This window comes from Branchiostoma lanceolatum, chromosome 15, assembly GCF_035083965.1.
Source record: "Branchiostoma lanceolatum isolate klBraLanc5 chromosome 15, klBraLanc5.hap2, whole genome shotgun sequence".
In the NCBI taxonomy this organism is placed as follows: Eukaryota; Metazoa; Chordata; class Leptocardii; order Amphioxiformes; family Branchiostomatidae; genus Branchiostoma; species Branchiostoma lanceolatum.
The window spans coordinates 5,262,064-5,287,904 of record NC_089736.1 but is presented as its reverse complement, the minus strand read 5'-3'; the positions used below and the strand labels follow the sequence as shown (position 1 = coordinate 5,287,904).

At 40.9% G+C, this 25,841-nt stretch overlaps 2 protein-coding genes across 3 annotated transcripts in view; one reads left to right on the top strand and one right to left on the bottom strand.

Moving 5' to 3' along the window:
- The window catches only part of LOC136421219 (uncharacterized), a 49,529-nt gene extending 27,887 nt beyond the window's left edge, over positions 1–21,642 (bottom strand). Inside the window, exon 1 of the mRNA XM_066408409.1 lies at positions 21,555–21,642. The gene's annotated coding sequence lies outside the window, so the exon portion shown is untranslated. The remainder of the gene's footprint in view (positions 1–21,554) is intronic.
- Positions 5,223–25,841, top strand: part of LOC136421218 (dual specificity calcium/calmodulin-dependent 3',5'-cyclic nucleotide phosphodiesterase 1A-like) — a 74,916-nt gene continuing 54,297 nt past the window's right edge. For both annotated transcript variants that reach the window (XM_066408407.1, XM_066408405.1), the window contains exon 1: positions 5,223–5,814. In XM_066408407.1, coding sequence (XP_066264504.1) covers positions 5,733–5,814 — 82 coding nt within the window. In that variant the 5' untranslated portion in view covers positions 5,223–5,732. The remainder of the gene's footprint in view (positions 5,815–25,841) is intronic.

Sequence of the window (25,841 nt, the reverse complement as noted above, 5' to 3'; positions counted from 1 at the left end):
ATCGGAGAATAATTTATTTTTTCATTATGTAATTTACCCACTCAGATAAACTATCATGCTCGTATGATGTTACTTATCTATTCAAGTCAGCTCTCCAGCGATAAAAGAATTCCACACAAATGCGATCACCTCTTTGTGATGATCATTTTACTTTACTAGCATCATCTCAATCGTGTCGGTCCATACGGAAAGAGAGCGCTTGCAGCACGGGGTGAATTCCAAAGACCTCGTTGGAATGCGACAGATGGAATCGCAGAGTGGATTCACTGATTCCTTACCCCAAACACGAGTGAGATCGCGACACAGTCTCGCTCGAAAGTTCAAGTGAACAGCATCCCAAGGTTATGGAATGTCTATTTTTTGTGACCTATATTTGGCCTTAGACACATGAGCAAGTTTGATCATAATGAAAACCATGAAACATACGTTACACGCAGAACAATTAATGTCTGCTGTATATGATGAAAAATAAACTGTTCTCCAATTTAAACCTCACCGGAACTTTCGACCGAATATCTTTGTCTTCATCACCCATCTGACCCGAGTACTGTAGACACGTGCGTTTTATGCAACGTCAGCACTGGGTCAAAGTTCGTCGGAAGTCGGTCCCGCCCCCCGTCAGATGAACTTTCATGCCAAGGCGTGCTAAATTTGACATGGATAATTGTATAAACAACTTCCTTACTTCTGTAAGAATATCATTCAGCATACATATCTATCTATCACATGTATTTCTTTCGTATCAAGATGGCATATTGACTTTCATGCCAAGGCGTGCTAAATCTGACATGGATAATTGTATAAACAACTTTCTTACTTCTGTAAGAATATCATTCATGATACATATCTATCTATCACATGTATTTCTTTCGTATCAAGATGGCATATTGTGCCTATATCATATCATCCCTCAACAGCTAGCAATTATGGAAAATATATAATTGCATAAACACAAACCAACAGACCAAAAACAAAGAACAACTGACTGTCAGCCAATGTTGATAAATGACTAATTCTACCAACTATTAAGTTCACTTCCTGACACTCCCGCATATGGATATGCAGGCCCGCTAATTGCCTCATTAGTTGAAGTGCTAATTGTGATGGACAGTCAGGTCTACCATTCGCAATGCATTTGCCTTCAGTGGCGGAATGCTTGGAGAGTACAGAGAGTACGTGACCACAAAATACTATGTCGTATGCTCTCAATAACGTTTATTCCTAACGGAGCTATTTTACGCGTTTCTGAGCCGCTTCTAGTTCACGATGACGTCAGACTTCTTTCTTTGACTGTCACGGGTGAATCATGAGGCGTTATTTTCCAGTCAGGCCACATCAAGTACATTTTATGGATGACATCCGCGGGCGCATTGATAGTCGCCCGATATCGAAAAAGATTTCGTTCCCCTCTGGCGATGGTTCGCATGACAAGAAAATACTGAAATGGGAAAATATGTGCTGTGTTAGTCTTGAGTGTGCTTGTAGAATTGACATTAGTGAGGTAGCAGCTAGTCATGAGTGTAGTTGCTAAAATGAAGTTCGGTAGTTGTAACAGTGACGCATTGGTGTAGTTGTAGAGGTGACGTCACTTGTGTTTAGCCTTGAGAGTAGTTGTAGAAGTGACGTCACAGTGTGGCAGCCCAGATTGTAGTTAATAAGTGATACTATGCTACCACACTAGTGTCACTTTCTTCACTTCTTGAATACAGGATTAAAAGACTTGTAGGTTGTGTCACCATGTGTTGTCGTTTCAATTCTTGTTACAACGTTCATGGTCTCTATTAAAGAAAGTCAGGCATAATGTTATTTGACCCATCTTTTTGTCCGGCGTTCTCGCATTAGATTTGGAGTATGCAGAAAATCATGTATAAGATGTACTTGCTATGGCCGTAAAACACCCTTCAGAAAGACGCCCATATGTGTGTTGGCACGCAGTGTAGGGTGCGTGTTTAGACTACAGGTGGGGCCGAATGGTCACATTTGTAGCTCGCGTGCATCGAAGCGAAGGGCGAAGTGTCCTTGGCATGTTGTGAAATATGGACTGATTCTTACAATCTCAAAGCAGACGTCGAGGTACAAAATCTTACCGATTTCTGACTGCTTTCCTACAGTCCTTCGCATATTGTGAAACATGAATTGAATTTATACTATGCAAGAAGACGTTAATTAGTTTTACCGTTTTCCGACCATTTTCTGACCGTTTTCTGAATGTTTTCTAACTGAAATGGTGGATTTATTTCTTATATACATTTTCCTGTCAATCTGCGGGACCAACTTTGGACCTAGGCCGAACCAACCTTCCAATCCTGCCAGTATCCAGTTACACCATCTTCCGCCTCACATCCTGTCACTCTACAATATTCAAAAAACTACGGAGACACGCCATGACAAACAAACAAACAGACACACAGACCGGAAACCATACCTCCGTTTTCACGGAGGTTACAAGGGAACGAACTGGTACCAACATCTACAGCTCTTTTATTATGTCGGCCATAGTGTACACGCCCATGACGGAAAATTATTCACATTTTTTCAACCCTTCGCTCGAGCAGGTTTTGAAATCGTGATTAGGCCGCAGCATGTAAATTTCATGGATGACATCAGCCCGCTCATTAATTTTCGCCTGATTTTGAAAAAAAGGAGATGACGAGAAAGTGACACTAGTCAGTGAGGTAGTCATGACTGTAGTTGTAGAAGTGAAACAAGTTCAATAGACTCCAATGTGGTAGCCATGAGTGTAGTTGCCAACTTAGTTAAGTGATACCAGGCTACACTAGTGTCACTTTCTGCAATTCTTGAATACAGGAATAAAAGACTTGTTGGCTGTGATACCATGTTTTGTCGCTTAAATTTTTGTTACAACGTTTATGGTGTCTATTTTGATAATTCACCCGTCATGATTTTTTTTTAAGCAATGTTTTTTTGTCCTCTCACATTAAATTCCGAGTCTGCAGAAGGTGTCATCCATAAATCCTACTTGCTGTGGCCTTGCTGACATTTAGCAGGTTGCGAGGAGAGCGCAAAGTGTAAGAGGCAGGGCTTGTCTAGTCTATATATGGATGTGAAGGGCGCAGGTGTGGGAGAACGGCTAACAATAGACACATACTTAACTCAGCTGTCAGGACGACGGCTGGAGGTGGGAGAGAAGTGAAGATTCATTTGAATATAGAATGAGTAGATGTTACCAGCGGTAACATCAAACGCTCTAACCGTTTATGTGGTAAATTAAAGAATATGAAATAATGTGTTGTCCTTGTGTACAATCTACGTACATGTGTATATCGATGTGTTGATCTCCATAAGAATCGACAAAGAGGAGGGCGTGATAGCCAGGACTCAACAACACCGATCCTCATACTGTATCAAACGATTTGTCCCCGTTGACATGTAGACAGTGACTGCATAGCCCATCGGTAATGAGAAGATTTCAATTCTGACGGTTTCTACGTGTGCGCCTGCCAAAGAAAATGAAACGATAGCACCATTACATACGTATGCCAGACTTGCACATGTACCAAGTTAAACGTTTCTAGATAGTGGAGAGTGATGGGATAGCAGACTGGGTAGATAGATAGATAGATATAGATAAACATGAAGTTACACAGCAAAAGTACGCATAACTCAATGAACTGTGTTGCTATACATAACCAGAACAATCTGCTAGGAGAACGAAACGTACACCTGTCCATTTCTTTCATACGTCGACAGCTATCTGGCACCAGAAAAATCAAGACCATAGCATATCTAGGTCTAAAGATACAAAAACCCCAAGTTCTGTTGCAATACCAATGTTACTCACCAGAGGCCCCCAAAAATCTTTCTTGACATTTGTCTTGGCAACACATACCTACATATCAAATACTGTATAATCATAATCCATCCAGAGGTTATGCTAACTACAAAAATCCGGAAGCATAAGCGCTCCGACACACACACGACAACATTTACTCCCAACACTCCCCAACCAAGGTCGGCGCGGGGTCGTTATTCAAGCATGCAAATCCATGCTATTCTAGCTCTGCTTAGCTTCCCTGATCGCATCCAAACAGAATATGACTTTCCCGACTTTGATTTGCATAAATGCATAGTCGGCCACCGCAGACGACATTTCTACACTAGTGAGCAACCTCACCGACCACACCCCGACGGCAGGAAACCTTGTTCACGACTGAGTCCCAACCATGGTCTGGAGAAGTTCGGAAAGCGCCGTGGTCGGCTTTGTGTGACGGGAGTTTAGCAAAACTTAACTGATATAAACTGTGACCTTATCATTATCATTGAAGGAGTATCATCTGCTTAAAAGATTTCCCGCTACATGAATTGTAATATTTACTGAAATTTCATCGCCTATTTCTTTACAAGCTTTCAAAGGCAGAGTTTTGATTAATTTCATGCAGTACGATACAATTTAGGTAACAATTGATCACGCTATGCAAACGTCTTGGGTATGCAAAGAAATAAACCAAGACATTTTACAACGCAAAGGTCAAGGAATGTGTAAGATTCCTAAACATCTTAAACGACTACTTGACCTTTCTTCGTACATTCTTGACCTTCAAGCATCTCCGTTTGAGGGTCTAAGTCGGGTCTCTTCAAGGTTGTAAACTACAAAGTCTTCCGATCGCTACAAACAATCTGAAGATTGTTTTGAAAATCTCAGGATTGTTTCAAACAATCTTAAAATACGTTTCGCATGCACTTTTATATCGACTGGCGAGGCGAACCTCTTTAAAAATACTCCACTACAGGAAACTAATTCCTTAGCCTTCAACAGATAAAAATCGAACCCGAAGATGGTAGTTTAGGCGAATGGATCCGCGTTTGTTTTGAAGTAAAGATATTGGCATGTAGTCAAGTCACGGGTCTTTCCACCAGGGCGGCGACCTCGCAGCGACCTCAAATTTTTCATACCACTCAACGAATGTCATAGATAAAGAAACGAATGTTTTACATGTTTTATTTGTCTTTTCAGTCACTTTTACATTTTGCATGATATTCCAATTGTATGATCAAGGGTTACACAAATAGGTTTGTTTGTTTGTCTATTCTACCAGGAATATACATATCGCCTAAAAGGCGTCTTTTAATGGGCCTTACATCAACTCAAAGTTGCAACAAAAGTGGCAGCGCGATCGCCGACAAGTGGAACGAGGCCCTACCCACGAGTAGCTGATAGTGTAACGTCCCCATCTACGTCATACGCTATCGTGACCCGCTACTGCAAAGAGCGGTTGGTTAAAAATCTCGCCTGCAAAATTACTCCTCCAAAACCGAAGCGTGCGTAATGCATAAAGAACAGTGGTGGGTGACTGTGCGGTCTGAGCGTTAAAGAGAGAGTCCAGCTTTCTGATCAAGACAGCAGAGAGATTTGTTTTCCTCGACCTCCGGTAGATTTGGACGATTTTTGACTGAAGTGGGAGAAAAGGGAGTCCGCGGGGAATTGACAACCAACCGGCAGGTAGAATGTAGTGCAGGGGTGGAGGGATACAGGTGTAACAGGTTGTAACAGGGCCACGGTGAGGTCGCAGTGTTGTGTGTGTATCTCGCCGCTCGGTACGTGTATGCTCGGAAGCTCAGTCCTCGGAGAGAGAGAGAGATACTCCAAGCGCCGTATCGACTCTCATATCTCTTCGGGGGGTTAGGCGGGTGAGCCCGGGCACGGATTGGACCATATGGATCCCCGCTGCCCGTAAATTGCTCTCAACTTACGCTTCTACAAAGCTGGAACTATGTCAGCCCAGAAAGCAGCCCGAGAATTGAAGAAGTGCAAAAGCGCTACTTTCCACATAGACGGGTGCAGTTATGTGATAGGTAAGTCTATTTCATTTTTTTACCTCAGGAAAACCACCGTGTCAAGTTCATAATATTCCTGTAAGTAGAAATATACAAAAGCAACGGAGTTTTCATTCCCTACGTTATAATCCTTCCCGATGACAGTCTGGGACAACATTGAAGCCATGACGACTCATCCACGCCGATTTTAGCGAAATTAACCTATTTTAGATACGCTTAACTGTTAGCCGGGACGCTGATAGAATATAGAACGCCGATTAAATCTGTCCTGTGACTGTGTTCGTTTTGGGAGATGCGCCGACCGCTATCTGGGAATGATCATTATTTTGTGCATAGGGAATTCATTCTTGATGGGGTCATAGCAGCGCTTCCGTGTTACTTACATCCGTAAACATCGGTCAAAACAAGTGACGTAGAAATCATGAATAACGCTTAGACCATATTGTCATATAAAAGTCACCGGGATTTTTGCATTCTAGCTGGGGTGTGCACACACACAAGGTGGCTTTGAAATTCATATCACCAGTATGGTAGAGCCGTCAAGGGGAATGCGTCGTCAATATATCTTAGAAGTTCGCACGCGAAGCGTGTGAGAAAAAATGTATCAAGTTGAAGAAAGGTCAAACGGAGAACCCTTGTGTTTGTTTCTGGGGCGGACTGTTTCATCATTGGAAGGGTTGTTTGGTCGCGGAATGTCCGCTTGTTTACTACCACCACAAACCTTGCGTGACACTAGGGGAGGGCACAAGATGTCGGACTTGCTTTCTGGTCTTATCAGTTTGAAGTCAACCAGGCCTCACTCGGCTCTTGATAAAAACAACACGCTCGTCATACGTATAAGATCTCAGTTGTGATTGTTTCGCATCTCTCTACAAAAGACTTCCGTTGCTTTTGTAACAGTGCAGAAAAAAAGGTTATCTAATCTTAGGGTTTGTCGTAAGCCTGTGTATGGGGGGTAGTTCGGAAATATCAAAATGCGTTTTGTTTTTATCGTCTGACAAAACGATATTTGGTTTCTTATGCTTTGAATAAAAATGCGTAAATTACTAATTGTCTGCATTTTTGGTTTGAGTGAATGCTCCCACGAGGGAATATTGAATTCAGACGGTATATTTCTGAATGGTATATCTTCATTTTAGATTTTTCTCTCTTCACCTTAGACGTATAGGGGTTGGTACGTTTGCTATCTGGACTGGTGGAAAAGAGAGATTTTTGTGCTGTTTTTGATAAAGATTTAACGAAAATGCTGTCATTATACATATGATGGATTCACAGTAGAATTATTTTTTCACAATTCATCGGTAATCGTCAAGGACGGCTATTATCCTCAATATCACTGATGACGTCATAATCAAACGAGAGATTGTATCTTTCTGAAGAGGCAATCATTAATCATGATGTCCATGTATTCAGCTAGTCAACTCCACTGGGACCATTTATGTTCTAAGTAAAAGACCACAACAACAATAGCCGGTACTATAACATTGTGTAGCCATCAACCAGCGTGTATTCATATAGTCTTATAAAAGGCATAATTGTTTTCTCTTGTTGTTGTTAGCATTCCCTTTGAAAACACACACACACACACACACACACACACACACACACACACACACACACACACACACACACACCATATCGCTACAATATGATTACGCAAGAATTGTCCTTGAAAATACAAATGTCATTTTCGTTTGTGGGACAAATTTGTGTCTCGTGTGTAGCAATGATTCCCATGTTTTTCATGTTCATTCACATGATCAAATTTGTAATCTAAAACCATCTACTATCTATCAAACAACAGCGTAAATCCGACCCCGCATTTCTATTCACGTACGTTTAATTTGAGGGTACAAAACATAATCAACATGCCCAAATACTTTACACAGCCTTTTATCTACACAAATGATAAAATCTGGACAAACTACATTTCATGCTGATCTGAGTGTATTAAAACCACACTTTTGTATCTTATATATGCAAATAAATCCAAGAATGAAATTAAGAAATAAATTATGACATTTCATGCATAACTCTACAGGTAGTCTCTCGTGAGAGCGATGCGAGTACTGAGGTAAGAGTTCATTTGGCCGTAGGAAATAAATCAGTGTAAAACATATATATATATATATATATATATATATATATATGATTAGTTTTAACAGTGATTACTACTGCAATACATAAGCACAGTCCCTACAAACGACTATGTATGTCACTCAGAAAAAGTTCCGGACTCTAACACCTCAAAACACTGTCATAAACACGATTTTACGTCTGTGTTCAAGAGTATATCGATTTATACTTCCTGTGCTAGACATGCCAAATCGTTTATAACCGTTTTTATAGGCTGTCACGGCAAATATCAGAAGGTATTTATGCCCAATTACTTAACTTTGCCACGTAGTTTTTTTTATTGCCACATGATTTATTGCAAAGTTAACATTGTTAAACGCCAGGGGTAGAGTGGTAGCATTGTGTGGTTTTGTTGTTTGCGTAGCGAAGGAAAAATATATCACCCAGAAAAGTTTAACAGTTCAGATTGTGTATCTTTATAAGCGGACGTTTACATTGTAACTTACTAAAGCGAAGACATTTACCACAGTGAAAACGAAGGCATTGTTTTTGGTGTGATATTTCTTTTTCGTGGTGTCGGTCTGTAGCTATTTGAATGTAGTGAGGCGGGATTTGGTGTGACCGGAGACTGGCAGGATGGGAAGGTTGGTAGCCTGACGAATCGCGCTCCTAGTGGCCAGCCGGTCCGAGAGCTTGTGTAAATACAGGCTAGGAAGGTTGGGTCCAGAGTTGCCAGGCACGTTGGGGACACTGTCAGGAAGTTAGGTCAAAGGACCAAGAAATGTCCCAAAATAGGTTATAAGATGGTCATCTCATTTCCTGTATTCAATATCCTTCTATCTACATATCTGTTGCGTTCTGGGTAAAATGTATAGACACAGTCTGCGAGAAATTCACGTTTTTTATGATAATTACAGAAACAAGAAATTCACAAAAACGCTAAATATTTCACGAGATATGAGATCTTCCATTTCTCCAACGGTTGTCTTCATGTAAACAGCTATACGTACCGTAAAGCTGGACCATACGGAACAGTGGAACAGTGACACCATTATTGAAAACCAATCTCTTTTCGATTACACTTAGATAAGACCCGATGACGTCTAATGGACCAAATAAACCGTCCGCGTAAAAATTCGTTACCCATTAGTGCCCTTAACGTAATTACCATACAGCACACGACACAATTTAGACCCTCTTTCAATTACACTAAAGAGCAATTTGCTAAATGAAACTGTATAATAGGCCTGAGAAATTTTACACTTATCACTTTTTCACTCATTTGCTATCTTAATTTAAGACGCACGAGGGGTATAGGTTTCGGTTTTGATAGCGTTTTAACGGATCGTATTTGTGATATATTTGTCTGCTAGTGATTTGTCTTGTAGTGATATGATTGATCCGTCCCATGGGGAGGTAAAAAGCTGCTACATTGTCGTCAAATTTCTCTAGTAAAAAGTTTAAGGGTGAAAAGTGCATATAGTATGGTGAAATAGGTACTAGATTGTGAAACTACGGAGCACTACAAATTATGCATATTTGTGATATTTTATCTGCTAGTGATTTGTCTTGTAGTGATATGTTTGATCCTTCCCAAGTGCGGAGATAAAAAGCTGGAACATCGTCGTCAAATTTCTCCAGTAAAAAGTTCTAGGGTAAAAATTGCACAAAGTACGTTGAAATAGGTACTAGATGGTGAAACTACGGAGCACTACGAATTATACATATGTGTGATATTTTGTCTGCTTGTGATTTGTCTTGTAGTGATATGTTTGATCCTTCCCAAGTGCGGAGATAAAAAGCTGGAACATCGTCGTCAAATTTCTCCATTAAAAAGTTTTAGGGTGAAAAGTGCACAAATTACGTTCAAATTAGGGGTGAAACTACTCGGCACTTCCCACTCCCCCATTCAACCTAGGTTTTTGTTTGTTGTATTTAACCGGTAAACCGCCTCTAGGCGCAACACACCAGTTTTGTAAGGTTTGATCCACCCACACTGGGAAGTACCCCTATTCTCTTACACAAGTTTGGTGGGTTATTTAACGTGCTCGAGGTGTGGCTCTCCTAAGATATGGGACCTTATGATCCCGTCCGAAAGGGGTGTGTGAATCGACCCCGCACGTCGTAGAACAGGCCTTTTTATGCCCCGTACGTCTTCGTTGTACGTTACATCCAGGCTGAGCGTACGTCGTTGTCGTACGGGTCATGAACATGCCTGTCATACGACGCGCGGGGCCGATTCACACCTAGGAAAAAAGACGACGTCGTTGTCGTACGTCGTTGTCGTACGTCCAGAAAATTTTCCCAGTGTATATAAACAAGCTAAGTCAACAACCGTATCCAGAAGGCCACCTTGCCAGGGGTCAGAGTCCAGGGTATGAGACGTTAGGAATTGGGTCAAAACAACACACAGATAACCAGAGATAACGATTAAGAAGACGGGATGAGTGAAAGACAGGGTTAAGATAACAAAGAGATAGGGGGATAAGAAAAAGATACGACAGAGGATTATCTAAGCTTACGTCTTTCCCCGCCAATGTTTCCCCAGTGGAAAAGTTGCCTCTTGACAAAGATCTTTGTTTTGATTCACGTTTGATTTTTTTGGTTAACGAGATGATATCCTAAAATACCTTCGTGCCAGGGAGTTCTAGCCTGTAAGGCCACAGCAAGTAAATTATATGGATGACATCCTCTGCAAATGACTCCAAATTTAATGCGAGAGTGCGAGAAAAAAAGATGGGTGAAAAAAACCCAACAACATGGCTAAATTTCTAAAGTGGACACCGTAAATGTTGTAACAAGAACTGAAGCGACAAAACATGGTATCACAGCCAACAAGTCTTTTATTCCTGTATGCAAGAAGTGCACAAAAGTGACGCTAGTCTGGTAGACTGTTATAGCTTAGTAAGTTGGCAACTATCACCAAATAGATAGATCAAATCAATCAACTGTACATGTAATGTCTATCTGTACTGCGTTAGAGAATCGTGACTTATAGGTGCGAGCAAGCAAACACAACAAAAACGTCGCGGAGGGGACCCTCCTTCCCGGAGATAAAGGCAGTACAATTATCACGGAGTACTTGCACAAATCGGTATTCTTGCACAAGTCCGTGAATGAAACGCATCTGTCAGAAAATCGTTTTGAAATGACATTTGCCATTATACGTTAAATCCCACGCTGTGCCAATTCATATGAACTGACGTGACATATAGCCCGTGGCCCTCTGTGCAAATATACTGTCAGTGTTAGTTTGTTTAAGCATATTCATAATGATGTTAGTTTGTTTAACAATGAAATTCACAATGATTTTCAGAACATGTTGTTTACTCCTTATGCAGCTATTCGACTAATAAAGTGCTATTGGCATACGCTAGGATTTTTACGGTTCTGAAGTAATACGTATGTTTTACATTACTTTGTATTATGAGCGCGTGCCTTTGCCACATATACAGCAAAAACAAGACCATAGCATGATACAAAACCGGACGTTTTGCTGCAGTACCAAGGTCGGCCACCAGGAGTCCCCAAATCGACCTTGACAACACCTTCCCACATACCAAATATCATCACAATCCATCCAACGGACATGCACGCGCAAGCACACACACAGACACACAGACCAAATACTATACCTCTGTTTTACATGGAGCTAGAAATTATGTCACATTTGCATATTTGGAACTGTGAAAAATATCGCTCAGCGAATAAAGTGCATGTTTTGCGACGAGCCCCCGTGGCAGCGAGACACTTGACGCAAAATTAGCCTCCTATCATGTCACCTAGGTAACCTACCAGGCAACTTTTACGTCATATGGTTTGTGCTCTGTTGACTCCGCGCTTCAGAGCAGCTTTCAAAGGATCCACACCATACAAGGGATGTACGGACAGGTACAAATGAACGATAATATAACTTGCAACACGAACCGCGTAGTAAAAGTTCCATTTGCTAGAGTGCACTTTTCTACCCAATCTTTTATATCTACAGATGTATTTGAGCAGTGAGCCGTGAAACTCGCTAAGAGGATGGAATAGGGGGCTGCAATAAACGATGCATTTAGACACGACCGGTAGAGAGTCTTTGTCGTAAGTGAGGCTGCGCTAACGGTGTGTTCGCATTCATCGTACGATTTTCGTACGAGATTGTCATACGATTCATTGTACGATTCTGATGTACCTGACTTTGAGAGAACCAACCACCGACAAGGATCTAAGGCAAGCTTCACGAAAACAAGACCACTTAATTTTATACGACATATGAACGACTGTATCCCAAGACTGTCCTCAGTTTGTGTTCGTACGACAATCGTACAACGATCGTTGGACAAACATTACGAGACCCTAACGCCGAATTCCGTAATAGATTTCTCCATGGCTTATCCTCAATTTCACGGCAATGCGCTGCCGCATGACACGGCCATTGAATAAAGTAGGCAAAATGGGAGCCTGAAAATCCTCTAAAGACGTCATCCCTAATGCTACGTACAGCCGTTCACTGTAGTCTGCCGCACTGTTACAGCATAATTGTATACATATATGCATGGAAGTAAGTCATGCTGTATTCGGAAGCAGTTGCTATTCTAATCAAAATGCATGAAAAAAGACCAACATAATAAGGCCTAGGAAAAAATGTTGTGTTTCCGGATACGCGACCGACCCTAGCAAAAACCTGCCTTTTTTGGGGTCGACGGCTGGCGAGGGATATAAAATTTTTGATCTGACATCTGAGTAATAAAAACATTGCAGAATCATTTTCCAACATGTTCTTCTTATCTCTGTTGAAATAGAAAATTGCGCTTGCACAATATATATCTGACGTACAATTACAACATGACGTTAGAACTACCAGTGCATTTCAGTCTTTGTTGGATCACTTCGGGTGAAATCTAAAAAGAGACAAAAATAAGACTAAGAAGAAAAAAAAAAAGAAAAAAAAAGAAAAGAGAATCCCTACTTACCGACCCTTATTTTTTTCAAGGCCGAAATAGGAAGCAAAACATGGATTTTCCTTCCAGGTCTTCTTTCATTTTAAATACCCTGTCATTTTGCACAGCGTAACGCAAGAAAATTATACTTGACCCGTTCCATGCATTGAATATTATGATTGGAAGCTTCAAAATACGTAATGCAAAGTTAGACAATAACGATATTCCAGGACAACTGACATTACCTACGGAACATAGCAATCGTTGGATGTGAGCTCATGCTTTCCGTAATAATGCATAGATTCAAAAACTAGAGCACATGTCGCCTAGGGGAAACTATAAATAATCACAGCAAAGCTGACCTCCCAACGATTATTCTTCGAAGATCTAACAGCATGAACAAAAATATCAGATTATTTCTTAGATTTTTTTAAACAACGTCGACGTTTGGTGTATACTACCTTTCCTCAATGGCATGTCCTAACTATGTTCCTGATACATGCCTGTCCAAGGGTGACAAATTACACGCCATGAGAGCGGTTTTAGATTAGCAATCTTGATCTGGGTCCCTTGCGTAAATGCACGCCATAAATATCATCTAGGACAATAGGACGTCGTCCGCCCTTGTTGTAACCATGTCAAAGCGGCTGGGTTACACGAGGTGACCCAGAAACGACTGGCAGACGAGATTACACTGTAGGGCTGACGTCATAGTTGCGTTGCCAAGGGTGTGTATCCCTACTCCTTGAAAATACTTCTTTCATTGGAAAATTTGGTCCATTGAGGAGACTTTTCATGTTAGAAAGAACAGGTAGGGTGTAAACTTTCCCAGCAGTTTGGTCAAAATTTGTTCACCAGTTCTTGTTTTTTGTCGTAGGGACAGATCTGAGTTGTGTGGTCTGGTATTCACAGCGCGGATGGATATAGCAGGAATTGGGGACAAAGGTTAAATCTTGTTTAGAACTTTTAGCTCTCTACGAATATGTGCTGGACAACCCCTTTTTTATTTCCATAATTATTTACTAGTGTGTTTATCTGGTGGGGTAGAATCTTTAAGATTGAAATTTGGGTTAGTACTTTTATGAAGCCTTGTTTAAGTACGTGTATAGTCTCCCATGGCCATCACTGACTGTTTGATGCTACTATGCCTTAAGAGTCAAGTCCTGTGAGAATATGTCCTAAGTACGAGCATATCAAAGTTCAGGTCATTTGGCTTTGATACAAGGGCATACAAAGGAGCCCAAAATATACATCTTTTGTCACAAATGGCCAAAATCCCAAAATAAATCATTTTTAAATGGGTGCATACCAAAAGTAACCATGAAGTCCTGTGCGTATGTGTCAAAAAAAAAAAGTACTAAATGTCAGCATGAGGTCATTTGGTTGTAATAACAGGACACAGGAGCTCAAAATATACGTACTTTTTGGGCTCGTACGTCAGTATGTTACAGGAATATGCTGCGTCAATGCATCTTACCTAGCAATACCGTTCCATTTTCCAGGATGACAATCTACGGAGGAGCACGTGTCATTTGGTTGTAATACTAGCGCACAGGAGCTCAAAATAAAAAAATTTGGCCCGTACGTTAGTATTTTACAGGAATATGCTGCGTCAATGCATCTTACCTAGCGATACCGTTCCATTTTCCAGGATGACAATCTACGGAGGAGCACGTGTAAAGGTCATTTGGTTGTAATACTAGCGCACAGGAGCTCAAAATAAACATTTTTGGCCCGTACGTTAGTATTTTACAGGAATCTGCTGCGTCAATGTATCTTACTTAGCGATACCGTTCCAGATTTTCCAGGACGGCATATCTATAGAGGGCCACATGTAAAGGTCATCAGAGGTCTGTTTGAAGACTGTACTCTGTCTTTCACATGAAACAAAGTTGACAGTTTGGTGATACCGATGGGGAGGAAAGCACACATCTTTTTCGTACATCAAAGTAGATGATACGGGCTGTGTTGTGCACATTTCTGGCGGGGTAGTCTAGCTATGTCTAGATTGAAAGTTTGCCCTGAAAACATTAGGACTACCTCACATGTGTCCAAATACGTGGTAGTTTAAAATGTGTCTAATATAAAAGCTATGTTGAACCAACGGAAAGAGCAGCGACATTTGTACAAACTACAAACAAAATAAAGTTATACTAACTAAGGGGTAAATGCTACTATGAGCTTCTTTTCCTTAACAACCAAATCTGATGGAAAAAATCCCTATCAAAATATGCCTCAGGCATGGTTATCATCCACCTTAAGGTTCAACGATAGTCAAACTCTGGAGAATTTCGTCCGTTACAGACGATTTCATTTCCTACATAACATTTGGAAACTATAGATATATCATCCTTATATCCACGAAAACAACGTTATACGATACTTCTGTCGAAGTGTTTCCCGATATACGCACTGGCAGCAAAGTAGCTACCGTCCTAGTCTACACCACAACGCCTGCTTATGGTAGAATATGTGCTAGGAGGGTTTGGCCACCATAGAGTAACATTTGCAGGCGCGGAGGAATTATTAACCATGCCGTGGACTGACTCTTCTGGCCAACCATACCCCTTTTGGAGGCTACTACCGTCCGCAGCCAATGGCGAAATGTCAATGCACGCTTTGCCAACCGTTAAGCCTAAACGACGATGGGCTGTAGACATTTTCCTCATCTTTTGTTCAGCCTAGGCGTCAGTGGATGCGATACGCATGTCAAAGTAGTGAGGATCTTAAGGGTTGGAACCGTACTGAACAGATATGTAGACAGGGGCTTACATGTATAATTCGACAAACTAGACAACTTCAGACGTTTCATTAATCAGCTGAGGGAATATCTGATAACAGGATTCACACTCCTTCAGATGCAGATATCTGTGTCTTGATTGTCTTTGATATCTCTTTAAGAATGACGTTATGTGCATATGTCTGCATACCAAGGTCAAGAGCAAATTTAAGACTTAGACCGAGACTTGCATGTACTAAATTCGCACAGCAAGACAACTTAAGATATCGATGAATATCCGATAGCAGAGTGCCTGTGTCTTGATGATAGTTCTTAAAGAAATGACGTTACGTGCATACGTACCAATTTCAAGAGCAAATGGCCGAGACTTAAATGACCAAGACTATATACATTATTCAACAAGATTAAGACAATTTGAACAAGAGAAAGACAATTTAAGATGTTTTATCAATCAATGAATATCTGAGTCTTAATTTTCTTTTATAACTTTTTAAGAAACGACATGTACCAAGGTCAAGAGCACATGTAAGTCCGATACTTACATGTATAATTCACCGAGGTAGACAGCTTAAGCTATTTCATTAATCAATATCTGATTAAGAATTCACGCTCCATCAAAATCGGATATCTGTGTCTTAAATTTCTTTAATATTTCATTAAGAAACGACGTACCAACGTCATGAGCAAATGTAAGACCCAGACAGAGACTTACATGTGTAATCTGCCAAGCAAGACTATATTTAAGATGTTTTATTAATCAATGAATATCTAATATCTGAATTTAGTACCTGTGTCTTAATCTCCTTAAGAAGCGACGTTTTGTGCGTATATCTACGTACCTAGATCACGGGCAAATGCAAGACATACACACAAAGACTTACATGTCTAATTCACCGAGCTTGACAACTTAACATATTTTATAATCAATAAATCAGAATTCACGCTCCTTCAAAGTATGGCAGAGTGTTTGTGTCTTGATCTCTTGGATATCTCCTTAAGAAGCGACGTTATGTGCATATGTCTGCTTGCGAAGGTCATGAGCAAGGACATTGTACTGCTTAACACATGGGAAAAGGTTATCGTTGTTAAGTCCGTACGTCCGCTATTTTGAGGTGCTGTACTTTACTTAGTAAGCATCTAGTACCTGTGCTTCATCGTTTGAATAGTTTTCCCGGCTAAATCGATGTTTCTTACCGCCAACAATTGCTTGAACCGGTTTTGATTATAGTCATTACGTCTAGAAATCCGTTAACGGCCTACAGGGTTGATTATTTGTCCCAGTAGCAGACCGAGATGGGCAGGAAAGTTTCAGGCTGTAATCACAATCACAGCTAATTAAGGCAAGCATGCAAAGAGTCCTCCCCCCAAGTTTGGTTATTCTATTTCACTAGGTACTGTTAACATATTCATCACGTATTCATACCGTTTCCCTCACAACTTGTCACTGATTTTGTCACATGAAACGGCGATCGGCTCTTCTTTAAACCCTCTCCCTCTTCCTATATATATATACATATACATTGATAGATAGATAGATAGATAGATAGATAGACAGATATTTAGCTAGCTAGCTCGCTAGCAAGATAGATATATAGATTGGTATTTGTCAAATTCATGATTCAGATGATAATAAAGCGTGATAATCATTCATGATTTTACGGAATATGATGCCATGTACGGATTTAACTATTCATATCCTTTCCACAGTCATAGATTAAGTCACAATTGGTCTTGATTTACAACTTAATAGACTCTTCAAATTGTCTAAATTCCACTTAAGTGCATTACATTCTTTGAGAAAAACAACATATTTACAAGGTGCAATAATGACTTCGGGATATGAATGACTTTTTGTTAAGTCTGCATCTGCCATTTGTCATCCCTGTATCTCCTAAGACTTGCGCAACAAAACCACGTAGGAGAATTCGAAGTGACACAAAGGGCATCAAGTCATGTCTTCGGTTGATTAGAGATGAGTGGGTACGTCAGTATGTTTCAAAGATGGCGGCCAATGACGTCAAAAGGTCCCCTTGTGGACATGCGCAGGTGCCCTGTGGACTATAATTACCTGGTGCGACCCTTTGATATTAAACATGTGCTGTAATTGCAAACTGGGGAGATCTTTTAACTGCAAATGTACTACTTGACAGAGATTATTATCATCATCACATATGCACAAAGACCGAGAAGATTTCAGCAAGTTGCTGCTCTACTGTGTAGGGGAGGGGCCGGTTAATGGACATGAGCACAAAGCCCAGTTTGCATGTCCACCTTATTTTTTTGTTGTAATTTTTTTCATGTGTATACTTTTCAAATCCAGAAAGAAATTGTGACCTTTGACATTTGTTGTGTTATAGAATTACATATTTGGGGAAGGGGTTTTCTCCTACTAGACCAGTGTTTCCCAGCTGCAGGGGGTAAGGTCAGTGGTGTTTACGTTCAAACAGCTCTAGAGCCTTAAAATGCAGGAGTCGAATACCGGCTTTTTCCAAAATAGTTATCACCTTTGCCGGATCGTGGTCGGGAGCTAGTCGTGAGCAAGATCGTCTGTGGTCGCCAGCTAGTCGTTAAGGTTTCCTACTAGTCTTTAAACGCCGTATGCGCCAAACTACAATTAATATGAGTCGCAAGTAATCGAAATATCATGCCTTGATGCGATCAGAGGAGCGAACTTGAGCTTGAATAGGATGGATTCCAGGCCGAGCCCAACCTACCGCCGACTTTCGTTGGGGGGTAGTCGGGGACAAAGTCGTGGGAAGGTCCTGAATGTGTGACAGGGGCTTTATTATCCTACACCAAACAGTAGTTACTCAAGCAACTGGATATGGTTTTGCAAACCGTCAGACGTTTCAAGTAGCATCCGCTACTTTTCGTCATCGACACAGCTACAGGGCAAGATTTGTCGATCAGCAGTCTTAACCACGAACTATGAATTGATATGCAAAAAAAAGGAAAATTTTAGTTTTATTATCCTGTTCACATCAGCACAGCGTAGGCGAAAACTACGTTGTTTTATCACGTAATAACGTAGAACCTCATAACAGCTCTAGCAAGCTGGCAATGTGGCCTTGATCCTGTGAACCCACGGAAAGCATAACGGATGCAACAGGCAGATACAAGAAGATACCCACGATACACAACGTGCAATTCCATCTCTTATTGGCCAGGAAATATGCTCTAGGCAACCTCCTATATCGATAGCAGGCCGTGTATGTACTTCCCTTCACACCAGGACTATATTGGATGATGGGAATCGTGATGACTATATCGACGAATCAATCACTACATACAGCGGGTGGAGCGGTAAAGCATGGGGAAAAATATTGTGGTTACGGTCACCCAATCGACCGTAGAAAAAGTTGAATAGACGTAGCATTTTTTGGAGTCGGCCACTTGAAATGTACTTACTAGTTGTGATGTCGTGTGGCATAAAGGGCTGCAGGGTGTTTGGGTCAGAACCCAGCGGTCCCGGGTTCGAATCCCCTGATGCCGCCGATGTTGTGCCCTTTGGAAAGGCACTTTAAATAATTTTCCTCACTCCGCCCAGGCGTAAAATGGGTTATTGTTCTCTGTACGCGACACACTGTCAATCGGAACACTACATCTGACCTTACCTATTCCAGACGTTATATAATATCATGCCAGTACGTTTCATGTCAGGGCGCTCGAACACGACAAGGGTTACCATCGAATACCTCACGTCTTTCACAAGGACGTACGTGTCGTAAACACTGAACCGCTCTTCTTATCTGCAGTATAGTAGGAGTGCATTATGCTGGGGCAGTGTGTTTTGAATACATACTTGCCAACCGATGCATTGTCGTAGTCTCTACCATACAGGGGTGCTAGTGTCACGAAAATGAAAACAGATCTGCAGATGTCACTTGAAGACAGACGGCAAATATCCAGACTTTGCATGATGTACAAAATGACTAATAAACTTGTGGACGTACCGACTGATAAATTTCTAATACCAGCTCAGAAACGGATAACAAATAGTCATGCCTATAAGCAGCAGAGTTATCAGCCAAGGATTGATGTGCTCAAAAATTCGTATTTTCCGAGAAAATTAGTCGAATCAAACTCGTTGTCACCAAATACTTCAGGAACATCCTCACTAAATAGCTCTAAAGAACGGTTGCAGTCAGATGTGCAAATTTAGGTGTAATATAACAAGCTACCTCTGCACCACGGGCCTGCAAACCTGGTGTGTTACCCGAAAGGGCGGTTATACCGCCTATACAGATACAGATGCAGACTAACTACGCTGGCTATAGGCAGAATACAGTATTTGCCGGTAGAGTTTCCACCATAGGGTTTCATTCGCTCCGAGGGGGGGGGGGAGTTGTTAATCTTACCGAGAACTGACTCTACTGGCCAATTATTCCTTTTTTTGTACGATCCATACCCCCGTTTGAAGGCCTGGTGGACGCTAACATTGTCGTATCAAAATACGTTTTGCTCTGTTTGCTGGTGGAGGTCTATATGTATCGCTTAACACATTATATATATATATGTATGTATATAGTAAATATATATTAATTTAAACAAAAAGTACAGAAAACACAGGAAAACGTACAGTGCAGTGCTGTCTTATCCTTAACAGTATATTGTGTAACCTGGGTCATGAGTGAGTGACTGAGTATGTAACCTGGGTTTTTCATTACGTGGTGTAGCTTATGTACTCAAGCTCATAGGATTTAATGTACAACCACGACTGCTTTCAGTTCACTGAATCAACCTTAATCCGAACGAATGTTCCTCCCGCGTTAATTTGACGTATCGTGCACTATTACCTAGTCACGTAGCCAGGCACGCGCGCAGGCCGCTATTTCTTCTCTATAATTGACCTATCCCCATATTGTTAGTCCATGCGTGCAACACTAACAATCATTTGGCAGCGTGCAGACCTTGCTTAGCCCTAACTAGGGCGATAACCATGATTTGGAAGAAGACCGTTGATTGATTGATTAGATATTTTGCAAGCGTTTTCGCGGCGCAGAAGAGGAAGCGCGGTCAATAAGGTGGTTCACGACTGTAAGTACGGATGAGCAGTGAAATGCATTGTGGGTAATTTGTCCAAGGCCCCTAAGGTATAAAGTTGTCCCGACAATGTCCAGACGTGCTTTGTTTATGTCTCAGGGGCCTTCATCTTGACATATTGCCCACAATGCATTTCGCTATACATTTGTACTTTTGTGAATTGTGAACCTACTTTTTTGTTTTGTTTTTCAGTATGAAGCATTCGAGGTCCACGGCTATGATCATATTTTCATCTGTATACTGTAATTGTGCTTAATCGGAATCACAATATTGTACTCTAGACATATACGAGAGGCGTTCAATAAATTCTCGGCCTCTATCAGTTACAACTCAAATTGATATCGATATTTCGGGGCAAAGTTATGAAGTTTGAATTCTTGAATGAATGAAAAACCTTGTGAATTCGTGCCCCGAGGGGCTAGGTACGTACAGGTCGTTATTGAAAGCAATCAGAGGAGCGAACTGGAGCTAAAATAGGATGGATTCCAGGCTACTCTCAACCCAGCGCCGACTTTCGTTGAGGAGTGGTCGGGAGCAAAGTCATGGGAAGGTCCTGAATGTGTGACAGTATAAAATGAACACAATTGGACAACAAATTCTTGGTTGCACACATCATTATTCAACTAAAACTTAAAATGTGACCGGCAGAAAGAGAACAAAATTAAATGATTGTATACGTCTTAATTTGCAGTAACAGCACAACTACCGGCACTAATCTACCTACTTAGCTAGAGTTAAGTATTTGTGCTACATATACGTCAGGTTTGCTATGTTAGTTTAGCGATTACGGGATCTTTTTATAAATACCTGATATTGAATTTCTCTTTTTATTTGAGTTGAATGTGTGATAGTTGCTAGCGACCCCAAAAAACCCCCCTCCCAATAAAATGGTATGGCGACAGTGTGACGTCACAATTCAAGATGGCAGCCACCACACATGCCAACGGATCCAACAAAGGTTTTGCTACGCAAACCTGTAACTACTGCCACCTGAAGCAAACCTGCCTCCATACCAACACTACATCATGAAGCTTCGGGAAGGCTTGCAAACTGTTCTGATTTCTGCAACAACAAATTATACAACAAACTTCAAAAGGGGCACAACATCATCGCTTCAAATTCTTTTCAAACATAGCGAAAATATTACATGTAATACGACAGCATACAACGCAATGGTACTTCATTAGAGGTCCGTCGAACTTTTACTCGACTTATCAATCACGGGCAAATGTGCCCACAACAACACAAACTGGCGCCCCCCTCCCCACTCCCGCCTTGGTGGCAACAGTGATGGCCATATCATCAATATACTTCGTCTTTGGAACTGGGTTTGGCGACCAAAACCTTCTATGCAACAAAAAACAGCTAAATTACTGACAAGAGTCATGAAACCGCTATAATTTCCTTACAAATAGGCTGTTAACTTACCGAGCTTCCGATACGATGAAACGTCACAGGAACAAAACTTTGGCGGGAACGTAACTGTGGGTCACAGGTCAAATTGTCCTACCTCTGATTGGCTAGCCGTTATGTCATCATGTTGTGCAGCAGCGGCGTGCTGCGGCAGGAGTGGTACTGCTGGTAACGCTGGTAAAATAAGTTTTATAACTTGAGTGCAGCGCCACTTTGTCTTTGTCTCTGTTATTTCTGAATAAAAAAAACTTCTCTCCCGAAAAAAATGTTAGCACCTGTCCGAGAGCACCGTCAGTCTGCGTGCGGCGGGCGGTAGTTTCAAATTACAATATTGTGGTCTCAGCAAAATTTTAGACTAGACAAAATATGACATATCTAGCATTAGTGCAAATGTAATCCATGATACTGACAGAATAACAGAAAAAAAAGGATGGTTTATTGTTCTGCCAGATTGGTTTCAAGTAACTCGTATCGAAAAAATCCCGGTTTTACGTGAACTAACGTTAAGAAGAAGAAGAACTTTATTGCACGACAATTGTACATGGTACAAAGTATAGCAAGAATTCGTAAACATTATACAAAGCAGAAGTATAGAATAAAACTTAACATCCTAATTACCAATACAATACAATAAGGGCTAGCATACGTTTTTATATAGTGTAACAGTTATAATCGAGTTGGTTTAATCATTAGTTTCGGTATTTTTTCTAATGTGAAAGCAGTCGTTTAGATATTTACCTATTTTCGCATTGTGGGGATTGTTGCATTTGAATACGAACACACAAATACAGCCTACAACAGTACCCCTGTCAGAGGTAAACCTCTTTCCCGGAGGTAATAATCGCCTACTATAAAGCTACTGGGTGCAGTTTTGACAGAATAATCATTTGACGCAGAAGCCGTTATTTTAGACTTCAACCCACTGACAGAGAAGGGGCGCAGGTGGTAGACTTATGTAGTGATCTCCCACGTGATCGTAAGTCTTAACCATGTTTACAAAAATAGAGCATAACACTACTTCCACACACTGAACTTTGAATATGGTATTTGCCTTAGTAATATACTATGATATATTTCTTTTACCAGAGGATATTTACCTTCGCCAGGTTTTGCTATGGTAAAGTGGCTGTGGTCTCCAGGCAGACCCAACGGTTGCAAAGACCGTATCCAATTGGCAGAAGGAGATTTTTGCAATGCCTGACAACTTCTCTGGCTGACTGGAGCTTCTCTGGCTAGCTTGTACGATTTTAGCACCGTGGAGATCTGCTTGGAGATTAGCTGTGTAGGCATAAGTGTTGGTATGTAAAAAGCGTAACTCGAGAAGCTGTGGATGGATCTTCCTGATATTTGGTAGGTGGGCAGGTGTTGGGAAAACACGGGTCAAAGTCGATAATAACCTTCTAGTAGCTTCCTACAGTTCTGCAGCCGACTGGAGAAACCATTGAAATGTTCTAAACTGAGGAAGAAAAATATGATTATCGTACTTTCATAAGATTGCTGTTTATCTTACAAATCATATTAAATTCTACCTCATACTCCCGAGTATACTTCAATAAAAACAAACAAACAGATATTGTATGGACATATGTCAAACTGTCAGTTTAATACAATTATGCTTTATGCCAAGTATTATACCTTTCGATTCACAACACGCAATGAAAAACTCAGGTTACACAATATACACTCAAAGCTAGAAAAAGAATACTATACTGTAAGGGGTAAGCCACCACTACACTGTACTTGTTTCTGTTTTGTTGTTTTTATGAATAAGAATAAAGTCTACCTTACATGACCCTAACCGAACCCGTTTGTATAATAGAATGGGCTGTGTTAGTTCTTGCTTTGGGCAGGCACAGCAAGACCATCCGGTGATATTTCATAAAGATCGGCTGCAATTTGACGCCACTATAGAAAGGTTAGCCATACCTCCGGGGGCACCTAGTCTACAATATGAAACGGCGAGGGAAATCTTACCAATACTTCAAGCTTGAATACGCCCTGAAGTTAAAGGAGCCCAGAGCAATTTCAGAACGTTGGAAGTCGGATTTTCACATTCAATTTTCTAGTGCTTTCTATACATAGTAAGTTTAGATAACACAATCCCATTGTATATCGACTTTCATGGAGCAAAGATGCGATGTCGTTGTGTGGTGAGAACACGTTGAAAATCTGGGCACTGATTGTTTTGGTAGTCCCGAAATATATAGGACTCCTCGTGTGGCTTGTTTCTGTGCTTATATGAGAAAGTTAATGTTCATATGATACAGATTGTCATATCCAAAATATTTACAGTTTTACCTTTACCTTAACCTAGTCCCATCCTCATGCCTGAGGGTCGGGGACCATGGTAGCCTCCAGTTTTAACGTTCTGAAATTATTGTTGGCTCCTTTAAAACTACCGACCCCTATCTTACTAACCTTACACGGTCTCTCCCCAGTGGGACCACGGTTATATTATTACTCAACAGTTGCCCGCCTCACCTACACTTTTATGTTAACACGTCACGCCCTATTCATATGATGACAGAGAGGCTTTGTGGATGATATTTCAAACCATTTTCGCTTGACATTTAAACAAATCCCATCTGACGCTACTTCGTATCTTATGCACGTATTGTTTTTGTGTCTGACATTCGGCGTGGGTTCTTTACGGATGCATCAAAACTTCATGAATTTATTGAACGCATTTCGAACTGAATTGTAGTTGAAGGTTACTGGTAGCTGTATTCTGGATAATATATTTAGTAGTATGAAATAACTTGTGGGATTCTGCGTGATGTGAGGTATTGCAGCCCTACGACTGTATTTCTCTCCCAAGAGCTATCTACACTGAAAAAATCATGGCCATAGCGTGTCCAGAACACGAGATATCAAAATCGGGACTTCCGCTACAGTAACATAACAAGTTGCTAGGGGTCTAAAATCTTATCATGTCGAGGTCTCACCAAGACCGCCCTACATTTTAAATATCAAAACAATCTAACCAGGAATGTCTCAAGTTATAATGATCACACACACAGAGAGAGAGAGAGAGAGAGAGAGAAAGAGAGAGAGAAAGAGAAGCAGAGAAACAGACAGACAAACGCACGCTCCCGAAAACATTACATTCTTTGCGAAAGTAACTAAATATTTTAACGGGAAACGTTGCCAGCGGCTAGACCAGGTCTTGTTAACGGCCCGACAGTGCGTAAAATGGGCTAAAGTATGGATTTCCTGACGGTCTCAAAGGGTGGGCTCGGGTATATTCATTACCTAATGCGAATGGATTAGCGCATTTTACCCTTCTACCCTTTAAAACCCTTGTGAAATAGCACTTGGGACACACTGCAGCTGAGTGGAAAAAATCTGTGTACTGTTAATACCCTTATTTGTGCACGATATTTTGCAGGGTAACAGTATGAACGGCTATTGCTTCTAAAATTAAGCAGGACACGCTCAAAATTCTATAAGAGGAAGCGGGGCTACGGATTTGATATGAAATTGCGATCCTATAATGAATGGATAGATAAATTTTGGAAAGAATAGAGTTTAAAAAAAAAAAAAAACCTCTATCAATTTCAGGGGTGTCGGTCGTGTAATGTTGAAGTACCTGAAACTTACTACTGCTAGGGGGTCCAAAATCACCATGTTTTTTGGAGAGACCTCAATTACTATTGACAGACCAAAATACACGCAAATTCATCCAACAGATTTTGAGCCAAATAACACACATACATAGAAAAGATACAATACCCCCGTCAAAGGTGAACCTCCTTCGCGGAGGTAATAAGAAAGTGTCTTCCAAGGAGTTGCTAGGATCTTCGACCCATATCCGTCCTGCCTAGAGAGCTTATATCGACCTGAAATCA